We start from the raw sequence: 20,679 nt of genomic DNA on the forward strand, positions 1-20,679 counted from the left end.
AAGGGCAGCGCATTTCTGTGGGTTGCGGGAAAGCATGAACGCATGAGTATGTAGCTGTATTCATTTGTGTCTTTTGTTTCTGTCTGCTAATGTTAAAGTAAACGTAAATCCTAAAAAGAGAATCATTTTTAATTTGCTAAAACAGCGTTTCATGAATAATGTTTGTTAAATACGTTTTTTTTAAATTTTATGTATCCTTTGTTGCATATTAATGTGGCTGATCTCCTGTACCTTCGTTGCAGCCACTTCCTCTCTACATAAACTCTAGTGATTGCTACATGGCATTTCTCAAGGTGGATGTCATGATGGTGACAACAGTGGACCATGACTGTGTAATGTATGGTAATACAGCCACTTGTCTCCATTGTAAGCCTGTTCAATTGGGTGACAATGCAGGAGCACAATTAGGAGACAGGGGGTCATCACCCTATAATAGGAAGTACCTGAACAAGGACCTTTATGGCAGGATCACCAGGGATTATTGTAATATATATGAGATTTTAATTGATTGGGTTTAGATTTATTTTAAAACATTTGATTCAATATTTTGATTTCCTTTCTTTTTTTTATTTACTTCATCAAATTAAATCCTTGTGCTGCTATCGCCAATGACACCTCCCTACTAAGAGTTGCCGCTCACACCTTATACCACTCTGATGCATATGTGTACAGATTAATTAAAAACAGTGTAGCACTACTCCATATAAAAACATAAAATATAAAAACGAAATGCAAAAACCAAAAACAAACTCTAAATAGTACTTTACCTTTAAAAGACTGCAATAGAATCTAATTTCAGTTAAAACCACCCACGTATTATAGTGCACTATCTATCTAGTGCACACAAGTATCAGTGCATAGTGTACCAGAGCAATAGGACTTCAGTGTCCGGCATCCATTCCGTATTAGGGGTTACTTCGTGCATTGTCATGTGCGTGATTATGTCACTCTAAAGCTTTGCCCAACGTGTTTCTTTACCAATCACGTGACTTCCTCAGGGAATCTGAGGGGTACCTGAACAAGGACCTTCATGGTAGGATTACCTGGGATTATTTTAACCACCTCACATCCGCGCTATGGCCGAATGACGGCCACAGCGCGGACCTGAATTCCCAGGAGGCCGTCATACGACGGCCTCCCCCGTGCACGCTCCCTGCGCGCGCCCTGCAGTCTCTGAGACTCGTGTGATCACCGATCCAAGTAAGGGGCCGGTCCCAATGACAGCTGATCACATGATGTAAACAGAAGATCGGTAATCGTTTTTTGTCAGCATGAGTAGAAAAAAAAGCCGATCACCGGTTTAGATGTCAGGGACATCGGTCCTGAAGTGGAAGTGGCACATCTGCCTCATCAGTGCCAACTAATAGTGCCACCTAACAGTGCCCACAGTGCCACCTAACAGTGCCCACAAGTGCCACCTATCAATGCCCACAAGTGCCACCTATCAATGCCCACCTGTAGTGCCAATCAGTGCCACCTAGCAGTGCTGCCCATCACTGCCACCCATCAGTGCCCATCACTGCCACCCATCAGTACCCATCAGTGCCCATCACTGCCGCCTATCAGTGCCCATCACTGCCGCCTCATCAGCATACATCAATGAAGGAGAAAAATTACCTGTTTTAAATTTTTTATAAAAAAATAAAGAAAATTAGAAAAAAAAAATTCAGTTTTTTTTCAATTTTTCAATTTTTTTTTTTGAAAAAAATTCAGTTTTTTTACTTAATTCAGTTTTTTTACTTAAAAAAAAAAGTAAAAACTGCAGAGGTGATCAAATACCACCAAAAGAAAGCTCTAGTTGTGGTGAAAAAATGATAAAAATTTCATTTGGGTACAGTGTTGTATGACCGCGCAATTGTCATTTAAAGTGCGTCAGCGCTGAAAGATAAAAATTGGTCTGGATAGGAGGGGGGTTTAAGTGCCCTGTAAGCAAGTGGTTAATGGAAGATGCCGATTTAAAAATATTTTAAAAATTACTTCTAAAAGGACATTGCTATTTTAACGTATATGAGATTTTAGTGATTGGGTTTAGATCCACTTTAAAACATTTGATTCTGTGTTTTGATTTCTTTTCTTTTGTGTATTTATAGAATGTTCTCGGCTTGGTTGGGGCACACAAGACAAGCCAAAGAGAAAACACGCTTGGTGAAGAGGCGGGGCCTTTTACAAAGTGGCCGCTGGGCTTTAGCGCTCTGGAGAAGGCGGCTCTTCCAGAGGAGAGAAGCACAATTCCGGCACCAGCAGAAGAAGCGAGAGCTTTTTCATGTGATCCTGACCGGCTGGCACAGATACTGCCAAAGTAAGTGGCTTCCTATATGTGGACATCTACATTGATGTGGAGGAGACACATTTCAGAAATCACTCAATTGGGCTTTTTTTTTTCAAGGGTCACTCCACCCAAAGCTGTTTTCGTGAGATGCTGGAGAGTTATGCCATCGGTGACTTTCCTACATTTCTCGGGGTCTGTGGTATCGGTATCATGAATTCCACTAATCTACCGTGGCAGTTACAAGGCATCACACTCTCTTAGCTAGGACGGCTTGGTTCTGGATTGGGAACACACCAAGGTGGGCATAAACATAGCCCGGAACTATGAAGGGGAAAGCCCTCTGCCCCACCCACCAGACTCCACCTAGAACTAAAATGCATTGAGGTGGAATGAGCCTCTCATAAAACATGCAGATGAGCAACACACGACAGCCCATGGTGGCTCATAGCAGCCCATCATATTTACACATTATAGAAATGGCTGCTGGTTGGCTGTTATAGGTGACTGTGCTTAATTTTATTCCCTTAAAGTGGATGTAAACCCCAGTCATTAAATCTGACCTGGGCACATATATCTGTAGTGTTTACTTATCTCTCTCCAAAACCCTAAGTACCATGTCTTTCTGCTGCTCCATTCCTCTGTTATCAGCATGATAACTTCTGACCAGCTCTCCGACACAGGAGATAAAAGCGACTGAAAATGTGTGTCAGGGAGGTAACTTAGAGATAGATAAGCAGAGAGCTTGTCTATTCCCAGCACAGCTCTGCAATTTTCTTTGTTCCTCTGCCTATGGGGAGGGGGGTGCGTGCCTTTCCTCCAATCAGCTCTCACACAGTGTATGCCCAGACTCCCCTCCCACTGCTGCAACAGGAAGAACATTTTCTAACACAATGTGCACTTTCTAAAGAATCTAGAAATCTGAAGACAGCAGATATACAAGTAAAACTTATGTAGGTAGATTTGTTTCATTTCTGTATATCATCTGAGGCTGTTCACTTCAATGGTTATACAGTGCCTTGAAAAAGTATTTATACCCCTTGAAATTTTCCAAATTTTTTCATGTTACAACCAAAAACAAAAATATATTTTATTGGGATTTTATGTGATAAACCAAAACAAAGTGCACATAATTGTGAAGTGGAAGGAAAATGATAAATGGTTTTCAATTTTTTTTTTACAAATAAATATGTGAAAAGTGTGGTGTGCATTTGTATTCAGCCCCCCTGAGTCAATACTTTGTAGAACCTCCTTTCACTGCAGTTACAGCTGCAAGTCTTTTTGGGGATGTCTCTACCGGCTTTGCACATCTAGAGAGGGACATTTTTGCCCATTTTTCTTTGCAAAATAGCTCAAGCTCTGTCAGATTAGATGTCTTGCCACAGATTTTCAACTGGAATTAGGTCTGCACTTTGACTGGGCCATTCTAACACATGAATATGCTTTGATTTAAAGTGGAGGGCCACCCTAAAATAAAAAATAGCATTAATATTCTTAAAAAAAAAAAATTTAAAAAAACATTTGAAAAAAAAAATTAACTTACCAGAAACCCCTGTTGCTAGGTAGTCTTCCTAATCCACCTCTTCCTACTCCGCGGCGCTTCCTCCTCTTCAGCGAGCGGCCCCGTTGCCTTCTGGGACATGTGTGTCCCCCAGAAAACAACGGGGCCATTCACAAAGCGCCTCGCGACTCACGCATGCGCAGTAGGAAACGGGCAGTGAAGCCGCAAGGCTCCACTGCCTGTTTCCTTTCGTTAAGATGGCGGCACCGGAAGCCGATCCGATGGACGATGGAAAAGTCAGCAGCTACAGTGTTTGTAGCTGCTGACTTAAAAAAAATAAATAAATAACTGCGTCCGGAACGCCCCTTTAAACCATTCCATTGTAGCTCTGGCTGTATGTTTAGGGTCGTTGTCCTGCTGGAAGGTAACCCTTTGCCCCGTCTCAAGTCTTTTGCAGTCTCTTTTAAGGTTTTATTTTAAGAGTGCCCTGTATTTGGCTCCTCCCATCAACTCTGACCAGTTTCCCTGTCCCTGCTGAAGAAAAGCATTCCCACAACATGATGCTGCCACCACCATGTTTCACGGTGGGGATGGTGTGTTCAGGGTGATGTGCAGTGTTAGTTTTCTGCCACACATGGCAATTTGCTTTTAGGGCAAAAAGTAAAATTTTGGTCTCATCTGGCCAGAGCCCCTTCTTCCACATGTTTGCTGTGTCCCCCACATGGCTTCTCACTACAAACGGGACTTCTTATGGTTTTCTTTCAACAATAGCTTTCTTCTTGCCACTCTTCCATAAAGGCCAGATTTGTGGAGTGCACGACTAATAGTGGTCCCGTGGACAGATTCTCCCACCTGAGCTGTTGATATCTGCAGCTCCTCCAGAGTTACCATGGACCTCTTGGCTGCTTCTCTGATTAATGCTCTCCTTGCCCAGCCTGTTAGTTTAGGTCGACGGCCATGCAGTGGCGTCACTAGGGTTGGTGTTACCTGGTGCTGTAAAATATGTGGCACACCACAAACCGGTCCCGGTAAATGATAGTGTTGGGTGGTATAGTGGCAGGTTAGGGTAGTATAGGGTGGTATAGGGCAGGTTGGGTGATATAGGGCAGTTTGGGGTGGTATAGGGCAGGTTAGTGACGTATAGGGCAGTTTGGGGTAGTATAGGGCTGTTTGGGGTAGTATATGGCAGGTTAGTGAGGTATGGGGCAGGTTGGGGTGGTATAGGGCAGGTTAGTGAGGTATAAGGCAGGTTAGGGTGGTATAGGGCAGGTTAAGGATCCATGCAGTGACAGTTTGCAGTACCTTAGAGCATAGCTGCAGATGAAGACACTCAAGGCTGCTGTGTCCTCGCCTCTTTCTCCTCCTTCAGCCGCGGGATCAGCTAGAGTAAAGAAGTCTGTGGGAGGAGTGGAGGAGGCAGCTACAATCCCAGCTCCGCCCACCAACCCAGGCTGGAGATTTTGGAGATCCCTGAGGCTTAGCTTCACTAACTGTGGAGTGTTATAGGCAGCCTCCCTCACACGGCTACATGTCCTGCTCGCACCACTCCGCTTCAGCTCTGCAAGTGCACGCAATATAGTGTACTGTGTAGCGGCGGCTCCGGTGTCACCTCTCGCCCCCCCATAGCGACGCCACTGCGGCAATGTCTTGGTAGGTTTGCAATTGTGCCATACTCTTTCGTTTGTTGGATGATGGATTGAACAGTGCTCCGTTAGGTATTCAAAGCTTGGAATATTTTTTCATAACCTAACCCTGCTTTAAACATCTCCACAACTTTATCCATAAACCTCTGAGGGCTGCACAGAACAGCTTTATTTATACTAAGATTAAATTACACACAGGTGGACTCTATTAATTAGGTGACTTCTGAAGGCAATTGGTTCCACTAGATTTTAGTTAGGGGTATCAAAGTAAAGGGGGCCGAATACAAATGCATGCCACACTTTTCAGATATTTATTTGTAAAAAAAATTTGCAAACCTTTTATCGTTTTCCTTCCACTTCACAATTATGTGCCATTTTGTGTTGGTCTATCACATAAAATTCCAATAAAATACATTTACGTTTTTGGTTGTAACATGGACAAATTTGGAAAATGTCAAGGGGTATGAATACTTTTTCAAGGCACTGTATGTGAGGGTTTGCATCTACTTTAAGCTCTCCACAATATCATTTAGATCTAAGAACAAGTATCTAATGCTGTGGTTTCCAAATTGCGGCCCTGGGCCGAATGTGACCCTTTGCATGCCTTTATCCCGCCCTTGGGGCACTATTCTATAAACACTGCCACTAATGATGGGGCACCATTCCTCCCATTAACACCAATGATTGGGAAACAATTCCTCCCATTGACACCAATGATAGGGTGCTATTCTTTCCATTGGCACCAATAATTGGGCACCATTCCTCCCATTGACACCAATGATGGGGTGCTATTCCTTCCATTGACACCAGTAATTGGGCACCATTCCTCCAATTGACACCAATGATGGGGTGCTATTCTTTCCATTGACACCACTGATGGAGTACTATTCCTTCCACTGTTATCAACAATAGGGCACTATTCCTTCCACTAAAACCAATGATGGGGCATTTTCTACTCCCACTGGCCACAGTCTGCCCCCCCCCCCTAAAGTCTGAAGGATAATAAACTGGCCCTTTGTTTAGAAAGTTGCAGACCCCTGATCTAGTGGAAGGGCAGGCCTAATTGGTTAGAAATTGACTGGACAGCTTTGGCAGGTCCTCATATGACATAGTTTTGGCAGGTGTTAAGTTGATTGTACAAAAATTGTATGGTAAAATATTAATGTGTATGGTGAGGCTTATGGTGGCCATACATGTTTCCATTTTATTATTGCATCAATGTGCAATTTGATGAAAACAATCGAATCAACAAACAATTCAATAGGCAAATCAGATCGGAGATTAGACTTGATTGGCCAGGGCAGAACGTTTATTGATTGTGTTGCATCAAATGTCAGCACCTTTGATTAATCAGATCATGAGATTAAATAGTGACACCAGATGTATGATGGATAATTTATGATTGTGTCTTCCAACTATTGATTGAAGTCCACTTCCCCATGTGTGGCGGATATGTGAGTTGCTGACTATAGATCGATTATTCCTACCAGGAGAGATTGATTCAGAAAATAAATCGATCATTTATCAAAGTGTGTATGGCCTCTATTAGTCGGATGTGTGCAGACACAGATCACCGTGTGCAGACAATTCCAGCCTGGAGTATTCTGTCTCTTAGATGGAGATCTGTCAGGTCTTCTATGGATTTTGCTGGGACTCTGAGTCCTTTGCTGGTTTTAGCAGGAAAAAAGTATTTGCCCATTTTTTTATATAAAGCACCTGCTGTATAATCCGCGTATGGGGGAATAACAATGAGCTTAGGGACGGCAGATGGCTGGTTCATGGCCGCCATGCTGAGACAATAAGGAAGGATCATCCTGTTAAGTGACCTCTAAAAAACTGACATGACCTCTGACCCTCCCAAGGTTATCAATGGCTCTGTGTCATTTAATGGATCTTTCCCCAATTCAGGAAAGAGGTATTAGACACCTGGCACATCTAAGGCTCACGGCAATAGAGAGAATTACCATACCCACAGACACACCAGCTAATCGTGGGACCCCCTGTAACCTTCATGATGATGACCCAACCCCATGGTTGGGAAATAGTCCTTCCATTTTATCAGTAGCAGGAATGAGCTTCAGGGCGAACATAAGTTCAAACCAAATCCAAAGGAAACAATTATCTTGTGCATTAAACAAAATCTGAAATAAAATGCACTCACAGTCTCTTGTGGGAAAAGGTCACATAGCAGAGCCTGAGCATGAGAATGTCACCAGGCAGCCGACCGTGGCCAGCAGTGGGGCTGCAGTAGTCAGCAGAGATCTGAGTTCTGGATTACTGCAGTCAGAGTGGCAACTAACTCACTATAGCAGTGGTTCTTAACCAACGGGCCATGACCCACAGCCAGCTTGGGGCCTCCTCTCCTGGTCCTTCAGCCAACTGATGATCCCTTAACCTCCTACAGTGCCTCCCAGCATGTTGAGAACCAAAGGATAGAAGAGAGCAGCAGAGTAAGCAATTTCAGTATAGGAGAGGAGCTTGTACAACTGTGCAAGACTGAGTGTAAGTTGGAGTTCTGCTTTAATCAGTTAGCCACAAATGACAATAAATGAATTTCCAGCAGGTACTCCACACAAGTCTGACCCAGTATATCCCAGCCAGAGTGAAGATAATAAATATGAGACCACGCTTTGCCCTTTTCACCATCAGGGAAGAAGCAGCTCTCTGATAAGTTGGTCCTGTGGGAGGCGAGTTGTGCGGAGCGAAAGAAGCGAGCGGCAATGAGAAGATGGAGCGAACAGCTGGCCAGAAGACTGCAAGCAGAGGACTACTGGCACCGACTAGTACTGAGCAGGTATGGCTCCTCCGTCCTTCTGTCTGCAGGAAATTCTCTTCTCTAAGGTGAGGACTCTGAGACGGCTGTGTCAGAGGACTCGGCAATATGGTAATTTAAATAAATAGAAAAGTGGACACTGCCATTTAATTCGTTTCTTACCACCATTGTGACGGGAGTACAGATAAACCTCACCCACGAGAGGGGACTTTTAGAGCTGAGACATTCAGTGGGCAGGTTGGGCTGGGGGGGGGAGCAAAGTGCTGAGTCACTGCCTGTTGGGAGGGAGAGCAAGGTGAGCTGAGCTACTGAGTAACTGCTTGGAGAGGGAGCAGAGCGAGCTAAGTTACTGAGTCACTGCTAAAGTTTTTTTTACCTTAATCCATTCTCGGCATTATGGTAAAAAAACCTTCCATGATCAGCTCCCCCCCCCCCCTAAATACTTACCTGTGCCTAATCTTGATCCAGCGCTGTGCCTAAGAGCAGCAGCACTGCTCTCTCTCCTCACAGGACTCGGAGCCATTGGCTCCTGCTGCTTTCAATCACATCCTGTGAGGAGGAAGTGAAGGGCGGGGCCTGAGCTGCACTGTGTGTGTCAATAGATGCACAGTCGAGCCCGCATGTGCGCTGCCATAGCAAGCGGCTTACTGTGGGGGCACACAGAGAAGATTTGTACATTTTCAGCAATAAACATATTATAAACAGAATATCCGTTTTAACTGACACTTTTTATTGTACCTCACTAAGCCTTGAACACATGAAAACTGGATACAACAATTGGAAGTTTCCTTTAAAAACTCAAATATGAAACACATAGAAGCAAATATCTAAATGAACTGCTTTGTATTTAAGTTCTTGTTTGGGCAAATTCTTTGAAATAGCATTAATGTCAAACCATAGTGAAACCGATACAGAGCATAAAAAACTGTTCACATTTCTTAGTATTTCAGGAAAGTGAGGTCCACAAAAGCAGAGTCAGCTCTCCAGGATTTCCTGTTTTTGGAGAGCTTCTATATTTCATAATAGAATGCTTTAAAGCTGAACTCTAGCCACAAAAACTTTCATTATAATATATTCCTTAAAAGCCACAAAGGATATAAATACACTTTGTGTGCACCAAATGCCTTTGCAAAACCAGATATTAGCTTGTAGAAGTAGCAGTGACGTTATCACTGTGCTGTACATAGCCTGTGCAGAGAGCTGAGCAGTGGGAGAGAACCATCATTTACATGATACTACAGAAAACTGTGAAGTCTCTGTTGTTAAAGCCAAACTCCAGCAGATAGACCAAAATCTACCCTTGCGGTGGTTGAAGCCTGATGGGCTCAATTGGTCCAGGGGAAGCTGAAGAGGCTACATTACTTACCTTACCTTTGCTCCAGCATGTTCCAGTGCTCTTCCTCTCCCTCCGGCACTCTGAGATCAGGATACATTGCCTTGAAAAAATATTCATAGCCCTTTAAATTTTCCACATTTTGTCATGTTACAACCAAAAATGTAAATGTATTTTATTGGGATTTTATGGGATAAACCAACACAAAGTGTCACATAATTGTGAAGTGGAAGGAAAATGATAAATGGTTTTCAATTTTTTTTTTAGAAATAAACATCTGAAAAGTGTGGGGTGCATTTTTATTCAGCTCCCTTTACTCTGATACCCCTAACTAAAATCTAGTGGAACCAATTGCCTTCAGAAGTCACCTAATTAGTAAATAGAGTCCACCTGTGTGTAATTTAGTCTCAGTATAAATAAAGCTGTTCTGTGAAGCCCTCAGAGGTTTGTTAGAGAACCTTGGTGAACAAACAGCATCATGAAGGCCAAGGAACACACCAGACAGGTCAGGGATAAAGTTGTGGAGAAGTTTAAAGCAGGGTTAGGTTATAAAAAAAAAAATATCCCAAGTTTTGAACATCTCACAAAAATTGACCGATCCATCATCTGAAAATGGAAAACGTATGGCACAACTGTAAACCTAGACATGGCCGTCCACCTAAAATGACAGGGCGGGCAAGGAGAGTATTCATCAGAGAAGCAGCCAGGAGGCCCATGGTAACTCTGGAGGAGCTGCAGAGATCCACAGCTCAGGTGGAAGAATCTGTCCATGGGACCACTATTAGTCGTATACTCCACAAATCTGGCCTTTATGGAAGAGTGGCAAGAAGAAAACCATTGTTGAAAGAAAGCCATAAGAAGTCCTGTTTGCAAGAAGCCATGTGGGGGACACAGCAAACATGTGGAAGAAGATGCTCTGGTCAGATGAGATAAAACTTTAACTTTTTGACCTAAAAGCAAAACGCTATGTGTGGTGGAAAACTAACACTGCACATCACCCTGAACACACCATCCCCACCTTGAAACATGGTGGTGGCAGCATCATGTTGTGGGGATGTTTTTCTTCAGCAGGGACAGGGAAGCTGGTCAGAGTTGGTGGAAAGATGGATGGAGCCAAATACAGGGCAATATTAGAAGAAAACCTGTTAGAGTCTGCAAAAGACTTGAGACTGGGGCGGAGGTTCACCTTCCAGCAGGACAACGACCCTAAACATACAGCCAGAGCTACAATGGAATGGTTTAGATCAAAGCATATTCATGTGTTAGAATGGCCCAAAGTCCAGACCTAAATACAACTGAGAATATGTAACAAGACTTGAAAATTGCTTTTCATAGACGCTCTCCATCCAATCTTGGGCTATTTTGCAAAGAAGAATGGACAAAATTTCACTCTCTAGTTGTGCAAAGCTGGTAGAGAATCCCCAAAAAGACTTGCAGCTATAATTGCAGCGAATGGGGGTTCTACAAAGTATTGACTCAGGGGGGCTGAATACAAATGCACACCACACTTTTCAGATAATTATTTGTAAAAAATGTTGAAAACCATTTATCATTTTCCTTCCACTTCACAATTATGTGCCACTTTGTGTTGGTCTATCATATAAAATACATTAAGTTTTTTGGTTGTAATGTGACAAAATGTGAAACATTTCAAGGGGTATGAATACTTTAAGGCACTGTACATCACATTGGTGGTCAATGAAAGGAGAACCTTCTAACACCAGTGGTCAGTAGGGATGGGATGAGCTCAATGTTCAGCCAGGAGCCAAATGCCATGTATAGTAATGGTATAGCTACCGCTACTCTACATGACAGCTTCCTTGCTGTCGATGGTTGCTAAGGCAACAACAGGTGCCAGCACCCGCCACATCCTTAGCAACCAGTGACGTCAACCAGCCCCATTCATTTAATGGCTGGGGATCCCCAGACATGTAAGCAAATGGGTGGGGCCACATGCCCAAATTTGAGCAGTGACCAAATAAAGCCATGTTCATATTTGGTCAATTACATCACCCAGGAGTAGGGTTGCCACCTGTCCGGGATTCACCCGGACAGTACTGGTTTTGAAACATGTGCCCGGGTCTCTGCCCGCCTGAGACCCGGGCACATTATTCATTTCAGACCCGTGGCTCCCTGTGCCGAAGCTGTGTCATCAGTGCGGCCGTGGAGTTCGGGTCCGTAGCGCCGCCTTAGCGCTGCTTGATTTCTGCTCCTGCTCAGCTGTCTGAGTGCAGGACGGAGTCGGGACACAGAGGCGGAGCCTCCATGTTACCGGCCGGGTGCTCTCCTCCAATCCTCTGGCTGCCAGCAGAAGGGACAAGGAGGTAGGCGGAGCCTCCCCATTCCCTGCTGGAATGTGTGCACAGATCACGCTGGGACTGGAGCCCAGCTTGTAAGGTAGGTTTTTACCATCCATGTCAGGATTTCAAAGTACTCTCACCTCTCCCCCCACCATACACTATACATACATACATACACCCCCCTCCCCCCACCATACACTATACATACACCCCCCCTCCCCCCACCATACACTATACATACACCTCCCACCATACACTATACATACATATATACATACACCCCCCACCATACACTATACATACATATATACATACACCCCCCACCATACACTATACATACATATATACACCCCCCTCCCCCCACCATACACTATACATACACCCCCCCCACCATACACTATACATACATACATATATACACCCCCCTCCCCCCACCATACACTATACATACATATATACATACACCCCCCTCCCCCCACCATACACTATACAAACATATATACATACACCCCCCCACACCATACACTATACATACATATACACACCCCCCTCCCCCCACCATACACTATACATACATATACACACCCCCCTCCCCCCACCATACACTATACATACATATATATATACGTACACCACCCTCCCCTCACCATACACTATATATACAGTTCTGCCAGCCCCCTCCCATATACCATCCATCCATATAGTTCTCTCTCTCCTCCTCATACACCATCCATATATACAGTTCCCCCCATATATACAGTCCTCCCCCGCATACACCATCCATATATACAGTCCCCCCCCCCCATATATACAGTCCTCTCCCCATACACCATCCATATATACAGTCCTCCCCCATACACCATCTATATATACAGTCCTCCCCATATACACAGTCCCCCCCCAAAAAAAATACAGTCCTCTCCCCATACACCATCCATTTCCCCCCCATATACACAGTCCTCCCCCCATACACCATCCATATATACAGTCCTCCCCCCATATATACAGTTCTCCACCCCCCCTATACCATCTATAGATACTGTTCTCCACCCCCCCCATACACCATCCATATATACAGTTCTCACCGGGTGACACCGTCCACTGCTCTACTGACACCGTCCTGTGCTCTACTGACACCGTCCGCTGTTCTACTGACACCGTCCGCTGCTCTACTGACACCGTCCGCTGCTCTACTGACACCGTCCGCTGCTCTACTGACACCGTCCGCTGCTCTACTGACACCGTCCGCTGCTCTACTGACACCGTCCACTGCCCCACTGACACCGTCCACTCTACTGACACCTTCCACTGCCCTACTGACACCATCCACTGCTCTACTAACACCGTCCACTCTACTGACACCATCCACTGCTCTACTGACACCGTCCACTGCTCTACTAACACCGTCCGCTGCTCTGCTGACACCGTCCGCTGCTCTGCTGACACCGTCCGCTGCTCTGCTGACACCGTCCGCTGCTCTGCTGACACCGTCCGCTGCTCTGCTGACACCGTCCGCTGCCCTTCTGACACCGTCCGCTGCTCTGCTGACACCGTCCGCTGCCCTTCTGACACCGTCCGCTGCCCTTCTGACACCGTCCGCTGCCCTACTGACACCGTCCGCTGCCCTACTGACACCGTCCGCTGCCCTACTGACACCATCTACTGACACCGTCCACTGCTCTACTGACACCGTCCACTGCTCTACTGACACCGTCCACTGCTCTACTGACACCATCCACTGCGCTACTGGCTGACAGTGTCCGCTTTTAAGGTAGGCTATTTTCATATTTTAACTGACATTTCTTTTATTAATCGAATCATATTTTATGGGTACACTAATGCTTTTGTTTTATTTAACCATGCCCCTTTAAGTCCCCCCCCCACTGTTAATGCAATTGGGCCACAGCCACTGTTCACTGTAGCACACCTGATTACTACTCTCTTTGGGTAACCCAAGATATTTTACAATCATATAGCATGTACTACAAAAAAATTGCCGTGCGCCGCAAAAGTGTTCGGGTTTGGCTTGAAGAAAAGGTGGCAACCCTACCCAGGAGACCCTGAATCTTTGTTTACTTTTAGCGTCAAGGACTGGAGGATGTCGTTCTGCACCAGTCAGCAATGGATTCGGACGCATCCACTGGTCAGAAGTATTTTCTTTCTTAGGCAGGCATTGTTCATCATGATTGACTTTGAATCTGCATCACATATGATTGATGGTGGATTTGTGTCTTGGGACTTCTTTATTTAAAAAAAAAAAAAGACTTGCTAAAAACTGTATAAGTGGGTTTGTTTTCTTTTAATTTTTTTCTGAGTGAATGAATAGGGACATTATTTACCCCTTACTCATTCACTAGGACGGGACCTAGGGGCCACATTATTGGTGCAGGTGGCTTCTAGAATCCAATAAGCCCCTCCTGCAGACCACTACAGCTATCAGTCCAGGGTTTCCTTGTCAATATGTGAACAAGGTGCATTGCCAGGGGGGTTCCCCCCAGAAAGGTATCCCCGAAGTAAAGAGCATGTGGCCCGGTATGGCTCAGAAGAGGTGGACCCATTCTCACCCCCCCCCCCCCCTCCTTTCCTGGCCTGCCATGCCAGGCTGCATGTACGGATAAATGTATGGTTTGGGAACCTATGCTTTCTTTTTTTGGTGGGGGGGGGGGGGATTTGTTATTACATTCTTTTTTGTGTGGGGGTCCCCCTTAAAAATATACATCAGACCTTTATCCTTGATGAGTGTCTGGTATGGATGATACCAGGCACTCATCAAGGATAAAGGTCTGATATACTGTATATTTTTTATTGGGAACCAAAAACAAACTGACTTTGTTTGTGGGAGTGTATAATATTATGAAATATCATATCATCTTTAGTGGTCAATGGAAAGAGTGCCCAGTTACATTGGTGGTCAGTGACGTACATGCATACATTATGGAACAGTAAGAAGAATGCTCCTTACATTGGTGGTCAGTGTAAAGAATGCTCCTTACATTGGTGGTCAGTGTAAAGAATGCTCCTTACATTGGTGGTCAGTGTAAAGAATGCTCCTTACATTGGTGGTCAGTGTAAAGAATGCTCCTTACATTGGTGGTCAGTGTAAAGAATGCTCCTTATATTGGTGGTCAGCTGACAGAATGCCCCTTATATTGGCAGTCAATGGGAAGAATGCTCCCCTTACATTAGTGGGAAGAATGTCTCTTACTTTGGTGGTTGGAGGGGAGAATACCCCTTATATTCAGGGCCAGTGGGAATAAAGCCCCTTATATTGGTGGTCTGTGGGAAGAATACCCATTACATTGGTAGCCAGTGGGAAGGATGTCCTTTATATTGGTTGTTCATTGGGAAGAATGCCCTCTACATTGGTGGTCACTGGAAAGGATGCTCCTTATATTGGCAGTCAGTAGGAAGAATGCTCCTTACATTGGTGGTCAGTGGGAAGAATGCTCCTTACATTGGTGGTCAGTGGGAAGAATGCCCCTTATATTGGAGGTCAGTGGGAAGAATGCCCCCTTTACAGACAGCTGACATGATCATGGGGGTTAGCAGTTTTTTTCCTGAGAGGAAATGAGAAAAGAAGCTTCCCTAGTCTCATTCTGTTGGCAACGTTGAGTGCAGTTGTTCCAAAACTATGTGGGCACCATCAGGCCAGAGATCAATCTGCTACTGCTATTTACTTAAGTAACCCCTAGCAACCAGTGATGGTACCCTAGGGGTTTCACAGATTTTGGCTGATAAAGCCTGAAATAGAATGACTTGGTAAATGCTTTATTTTTTTTTTAGCAAACTAAACAGAAAACCAGTTCTAACATTCCTGCTTTACTTTCCAGGTTTTTTAGATTTTGGAGAGAGAAGTCCAGAGACTGTGTCCTCAGTGACAAAGTTTATGATTTTCAGATGGCATGGAAGTCAATGAAAATGAAAGTGGTGTTTGGACAATGGAAGGTTCTCTCCAGTTCCCGTCGCCAGTGCAGTGCTATACTGAAGAGGAGGGAGTCCCGGATCTGCAGCAGAGTCATGGGACAATGGAGACAATATACGATGGAAGTGAGGGCTGAGAAGTATCTGAACAGAAGGAGATGTTGCTGGGCCCTGACAAGGTGGACGGTGAACTTTCAACTGCAGGTGGAGCTGATGAAATATCGAGAGATTAAGAACCTTCACAGGACGGGAACCTATTGGCAAATCTGGTTGTTGCAGTTACAGCTCACAGTGGAGTGTAGATTGCATCATCGGAGAGTTCTTAGAAAGAGGTAATGATGTCACATAAGTATTGCAAGATATGTGAAAGATCAGAAAAAAGAAAAAACCCGCAGCAGCCTCCAAATGACCAAGCATAGTCCCACGTCCCCCGCCACTTCCTTTGGCTTCTGAAAGTGAGGAAAGAGAGTCTCTTCTTTGAGTCACTCTAGTTAGAACTTACCCAGGTTTAAGGACACTCCTCCCTACTCCCATGTGACAGCGCTGGGTGTCTAAGCAGCCAATCGCCAAGCTCCAGTCCTGTCATATGGAAGGAAGGCAAACGAGTCACATGATCACTATGATTGGAAGGGCCAGGTATTTCAGTTCACTAGGGATGAGCAAAATTGACTTTGCTGGTATTTCAGGAGTTTTTAGGGAGATTTCAGCAAAATGTCCCTTTTTTTTTTTTTTGAGCAATATGCTTGGGAGTGGAGATTGAAATTAAAGTGTTACTAAACCCACAAGAGTAAAATCAGTCTGTATATGCAGTAAAGCATGCTTGTTATACTCACTGTGGAACCTAAGGGGTTAATCCTCTGCTTTGTGTAAAAAGGCTGTTTGATCCTGTCTTCTCTGATCCTCCCCTTCTTCCACAGTCCCCAATCCATCTCCTGCTAAGACAGAGGCTAGGGGACAAGCTGCACATGCTCAGTGTGAGAGAGTTTTTTTTTTTTCTTGGGAGGGTGCATGTGATTGGCGCAGGGCCAATCAGCCCTGTACATTGATGTCAATGGATAGGATGAAATTAAACGGAAGGGGCAAAATGTATTGCAGTAATCTTCTCCTTTGCTTTTTCTGGGTCCTGAGTCACTTCTCTTCACCCATTAGCCAGTAAATGATGATGTCACTCTTATGCATGTGCACAGAAGTACAGTGTCCCTAACTCCATTGTTGGCACAGATGTTGGGGGGTACACACTGCACTGTATAATTATATGTGCCTAAGGCAGTGTACACAAAATAGGAATTTACTAGAGGAAGGATTTTTTTTTTTTTTTATGGAAAAAACTGTTCTGTATGCACTTTCTGAAAATTGCTAGAAATCAGTTTACATTATCATGGATTATTCTGCCATAAAATCCCCATCTGTTGGAAGTAATGGGAAACAATAAACATGTACTGTTGAGGTTGTTGGTACTATGATGGTTCTAAATAAGGTAATCTGTGTATTTACATACCTCCCAACTTTTTGAGATGGTAATGAGAGACACCTATTAGCAAAAATATGAAGGCATAGGACACACCCCCTTAACCACTTAGCGGCCGCCCTGCATACATTTACTGTAGCAGGGCAGCCGCTCTGTGCCAGATCACGTACCTTGTACATTATCTGACACTTCCAGGTTTGGGGCGTGCGTGCCACTGGCTGATTGGCTGCTGATTGGCTCCGTTGTAATTGGACACAGTGGGAGCCAATCAGCAAATCCAGCGGACCCGACGTCTGCCAGGGCCAGCTGATCGTTCGGGAAAGAAGCAGAATGGTGGTCTGCCTATGTAAACAAGGCAGACTGTCGTTTTGTCACTAGGGAAGGTAGTGATCCTGTGTTTCAGCAAAGCAGGAACACAGATCTCTGCCTCCTTCCCATAGTACAAGCACCTTCCCCACAGTAAGCATGCACATTGTTGGACACACATTTAACCCTTTGATCGCCCCTGATGTTAACCCCTTTTTTGCCAGCGTCATTAGTACAGTGACGGTGCATATTTTTAGCACTGATCACTGTATTGATGTCACTGGTCCCCAAAAACGTGTCACATAGTGTCTGATTTGTCCGTCACAATATCGCAGTCCCGCTATAAGTCGCTGATCGCCACCATTACTAGTAAAAAAAAAAAAAAAAATGAAATGAATACAAATTCCATAAATATATCCCATAGTTTGTAGACACTATAACGTTTGCGCAAACCAATCAATATACGCTTATTGGGGATTTTTTTTTACCAAAAATATGTAGCAGAATACATATTGGCCTAAATTTATTAAGAAATTCGATTTTTTTTTTTACATTTTTTTATTGGATATATTTTATAGCAGAAGGTAAAAAAATATTGTTTTTTTTTTTTTTTTGTTGTTCAAAATTGTCGGTCTTTTTTGTTTATAGCGCAAAAAACTAAAACCACAGATCAAATACCACCAAAAGAAAGCTCTATTTGTGGGAAAAAGGACACATTTTATTTGGGTACAGCGGCGCACGACCGCGCAATTTTTAGTTAAAGTATAGCAGTGCCGTATCGCAAAAAAAATGGCCTGGTCATTAAGGGGGGTAAATCTTCCGGAAGAGTGGTTTAAGTGGTTAAAGGAGCATTATACAAAAATATTATCAATTAAACCCATTTATTTAATTTTTTTACTACTATTATTCCTTTATATTGGCTTTTGAAATTTACAAATGCAGCAACTTAGAAATTGGATGAGAGGTTTAGCACTGGGAAATATGTTTTGAAAGATAAAAAGTGCATTTTATATACAACTATATAGATTACACCAAATCCGGGACAGTCAGGAGCTATGGATTTACTAATGTATCTATCTCTTGCTCTGCAGGACATTTGCCACATGGGTCTCTGCCACCCACCTACATGGTAGATGGAGGGAGGCAGCTGCCCGACTCCAGTCTGCGTGTCATCACCGACTCCTACAAACATGCTTTGGCCGATGGCGGACACAACTGTCACTCAGGAGGCAGAAGAGCCATTGCAAACTTTCCGCTGTGCCTGTCATGTCGCTGCATTTCTGGAGAGCGGCCACAAGAGGGCACCAAGCGCTTAGACTGCGAACGCAGAATTCTGTGAAACAGGCAAGTAGACAGACAGACATATTATCCAATGCTGTACAAGGCACTGACCCAGGACAAGTAGATTCCGCTTGAGTTGAAAGATCAGTTCTGATTGGCTGCTCTTCACGCACATTGCTAATGCTCAGAATACTGCCTTGTTATTTCCTTAGTTCATATAATGCTGACATACGCTGCCAAGCTTTAAACAGAATAGGCTCATTTGAGGATCTAAAGTGTATATAAACCCCAAAAAGGGCTTCTCTTATTTGCCCCCTTTTTGGTCTATCAAATATGCCATTGAAAGTGTTTTGTTGTGTCTTTTTGATACTGCCTGTTGATCCTGCCAGAAATCTTGTGGTCTGATAACTCCCCGTGCTCTCTGTCTGTGCTGACGGTTATCATTTACATTCTTCTCAGCCATCTCTGAGGACTTTTTAGGCCTCATTCACACCTGAGCGTAGCGTTTTCAGGTAGAGAGTCACACGATCTTACCATGATTTTGTGTAGGTCAAAAGGTCACCAATGTAAAAAGCAGAAAAATGCCCAAATCTGCCTAAAACAAAAGTTCCAGAACTTGTTTCAGCTTCAGGCGTTTAGGAGCTTCTTGCTTCAGGCATTTTGGAGTGGAGATGTGAACCATCTCCATAGAGAATAATTGATTTCTTTCCCCTCCAGCGTTTTGTAGCTTCAGGTTTCAAGCTCTAGGGTTCTGTAGTCCTCTCTCGTTTCTCTTGATACAGTACGGTGAGAGAGTGTAGTCACCCGATGGCAGGAAGTCTGTTACTGGCAGGATCATCGAGTGGAAATAAAAAAAAGCCAGAAAAAAGAAAACTAATGCAGCCACCAGATTTAAGGATGGTTAAGGTTCAATTTATTACCTTTTTTGTTGTTGGGTTTAGATACACTTTAAGTCTTAAATTATTATAGCTATGCAGACTTCCTTATCAAAGACTGACATTTGCGTTTGTAGTTCAGCCAGAGTATCAGGGGTCATCTTAAGTCTGACTGTATAACCTTACACATTGTCTCCCAGCTCCTGAGAGCACATAACACAGTACTGTAATTAATAGTAGACATGTGCACTGACAAAAAATGTGTTCATTTTAGTTTCATTTGTTTTTTTGCTTTATTCAGAAATCCAAAAATTCGGATTTTCAAATGTCCGAATTTTCGGATTTTCGGAATTCGAAAATTCAAAAATTCGAAAATCTGGAAAAAAGAAGAAAATCAGTAAAATTCGAAATAATAACTATTAAATTATAGGTATTGGAATTTCCTTTCAAATTTGGCTGTTTTTGAATGTAACAAATACAAATTTATCTGAAGTTACGAATGATCCGAAATAACGAATGCCGCATTTAAACAAATGGAATAAATTAATAATAAATAAGAATAAAAAGGTTTTATTATTATTGTTATTTATTATTATTAGATTGTTACCTTCCATTTGTTTAGATACGGCATTCGTTATTTCAGATAATTCGTAACTTCAGATAAATTCGTACTCGTTTTCTTTTTTTTTTTTCAGATTTTCAAATTTTTGAATTTCCGAATTTCAAAAATTCGGAATTTGAAAATCTGGAAATTGAAAAATTCGAAATCCGGAAATTCAGAAATTTAAAAATTCGAAATTCGGAAATTCAAAAATTAAAAATTCGGACATTTCAGAATTAACGAATTTGTCAAAATTCGTTAAAATACGAATTCGGAACTAAACGAATTGCACATGTCTAGTTAATAGGAGTGTGAAAAACAGGGCTTATTATCTTTTTTTAGCTTATCATCTGACCCTGCTATGCACTCTCAGGAGATGGGCAGCTGACAGAGCAGCCATTGTTGGACTGT

General features: G+C 43.5%; 1 protein-coding gene across 1 annotated transcript; it reads left to right on the forward strand.

Annotated features, from left to right (window-relative positions):
* The first annotated feature begins 8,008 nt into the window (after window positions 1-8,008).
* Window positions 8,009-19,225, forward strand: LOC141111134 (uncharacterized). Its single transcript, XM_073603170.1, has 3 exons — window positions 8,009-8,204; window positions 15,647-16,069; window positions 18,603-19,225. The coding sequence occupies exons 1-3, from the start codon at window positions 8,131-8,133 to the stop codon at window positions 18,925-18,927; spliced, it is 822 nt and encodes a 273-aa protein (XP_073459271.1). The 5' UTR covers window positions 8,009-8,130; the 3' UTR covers window positions 18,928-19,225.
* Window positions 19,226-20,679: the final 1,454 nt, after the last annotated feature.

This window comes from Aquarana catesbeiana, linkage group LG10 (assembly GCF_042186555.1).
Source record: "Aquarana catesbeiana isolate 2022-GZ linkage group LG10, ASM4218655v1, whole genome shotgun sequence".
Lineage (NCBI taxonomy): Eukaryota > Metazoa > Chordata > Amphibia > Anura > Ranidae > Aquarana > Aquarana catesbeiana.

Bases quoted from the DNA above. Each gene is read 5' to 3' on its own strand.
- LOC141111134 (XM_073603170.1), top strand. From the start codon at position 8,131: ATGAGAAGATGGAGCGAACAGCTGGCCAGAAGACTGCAAGCAGAGGAC. The intron at 8,205-15,646 runs GTATGGCTCCTC...TTTACTTTCCAG, and splicing joins CACCGACTAGTACTGAGCAG to GTTTTTTAGATTTTGGAGAG. The intron at 16,070-18,602 runs GTAATGATGTCA...CTTGCTCTGCAG, and splicing joins CGGAGAGTTCTTAGAAAGAG to GACATTTGCCACATGGGTCT.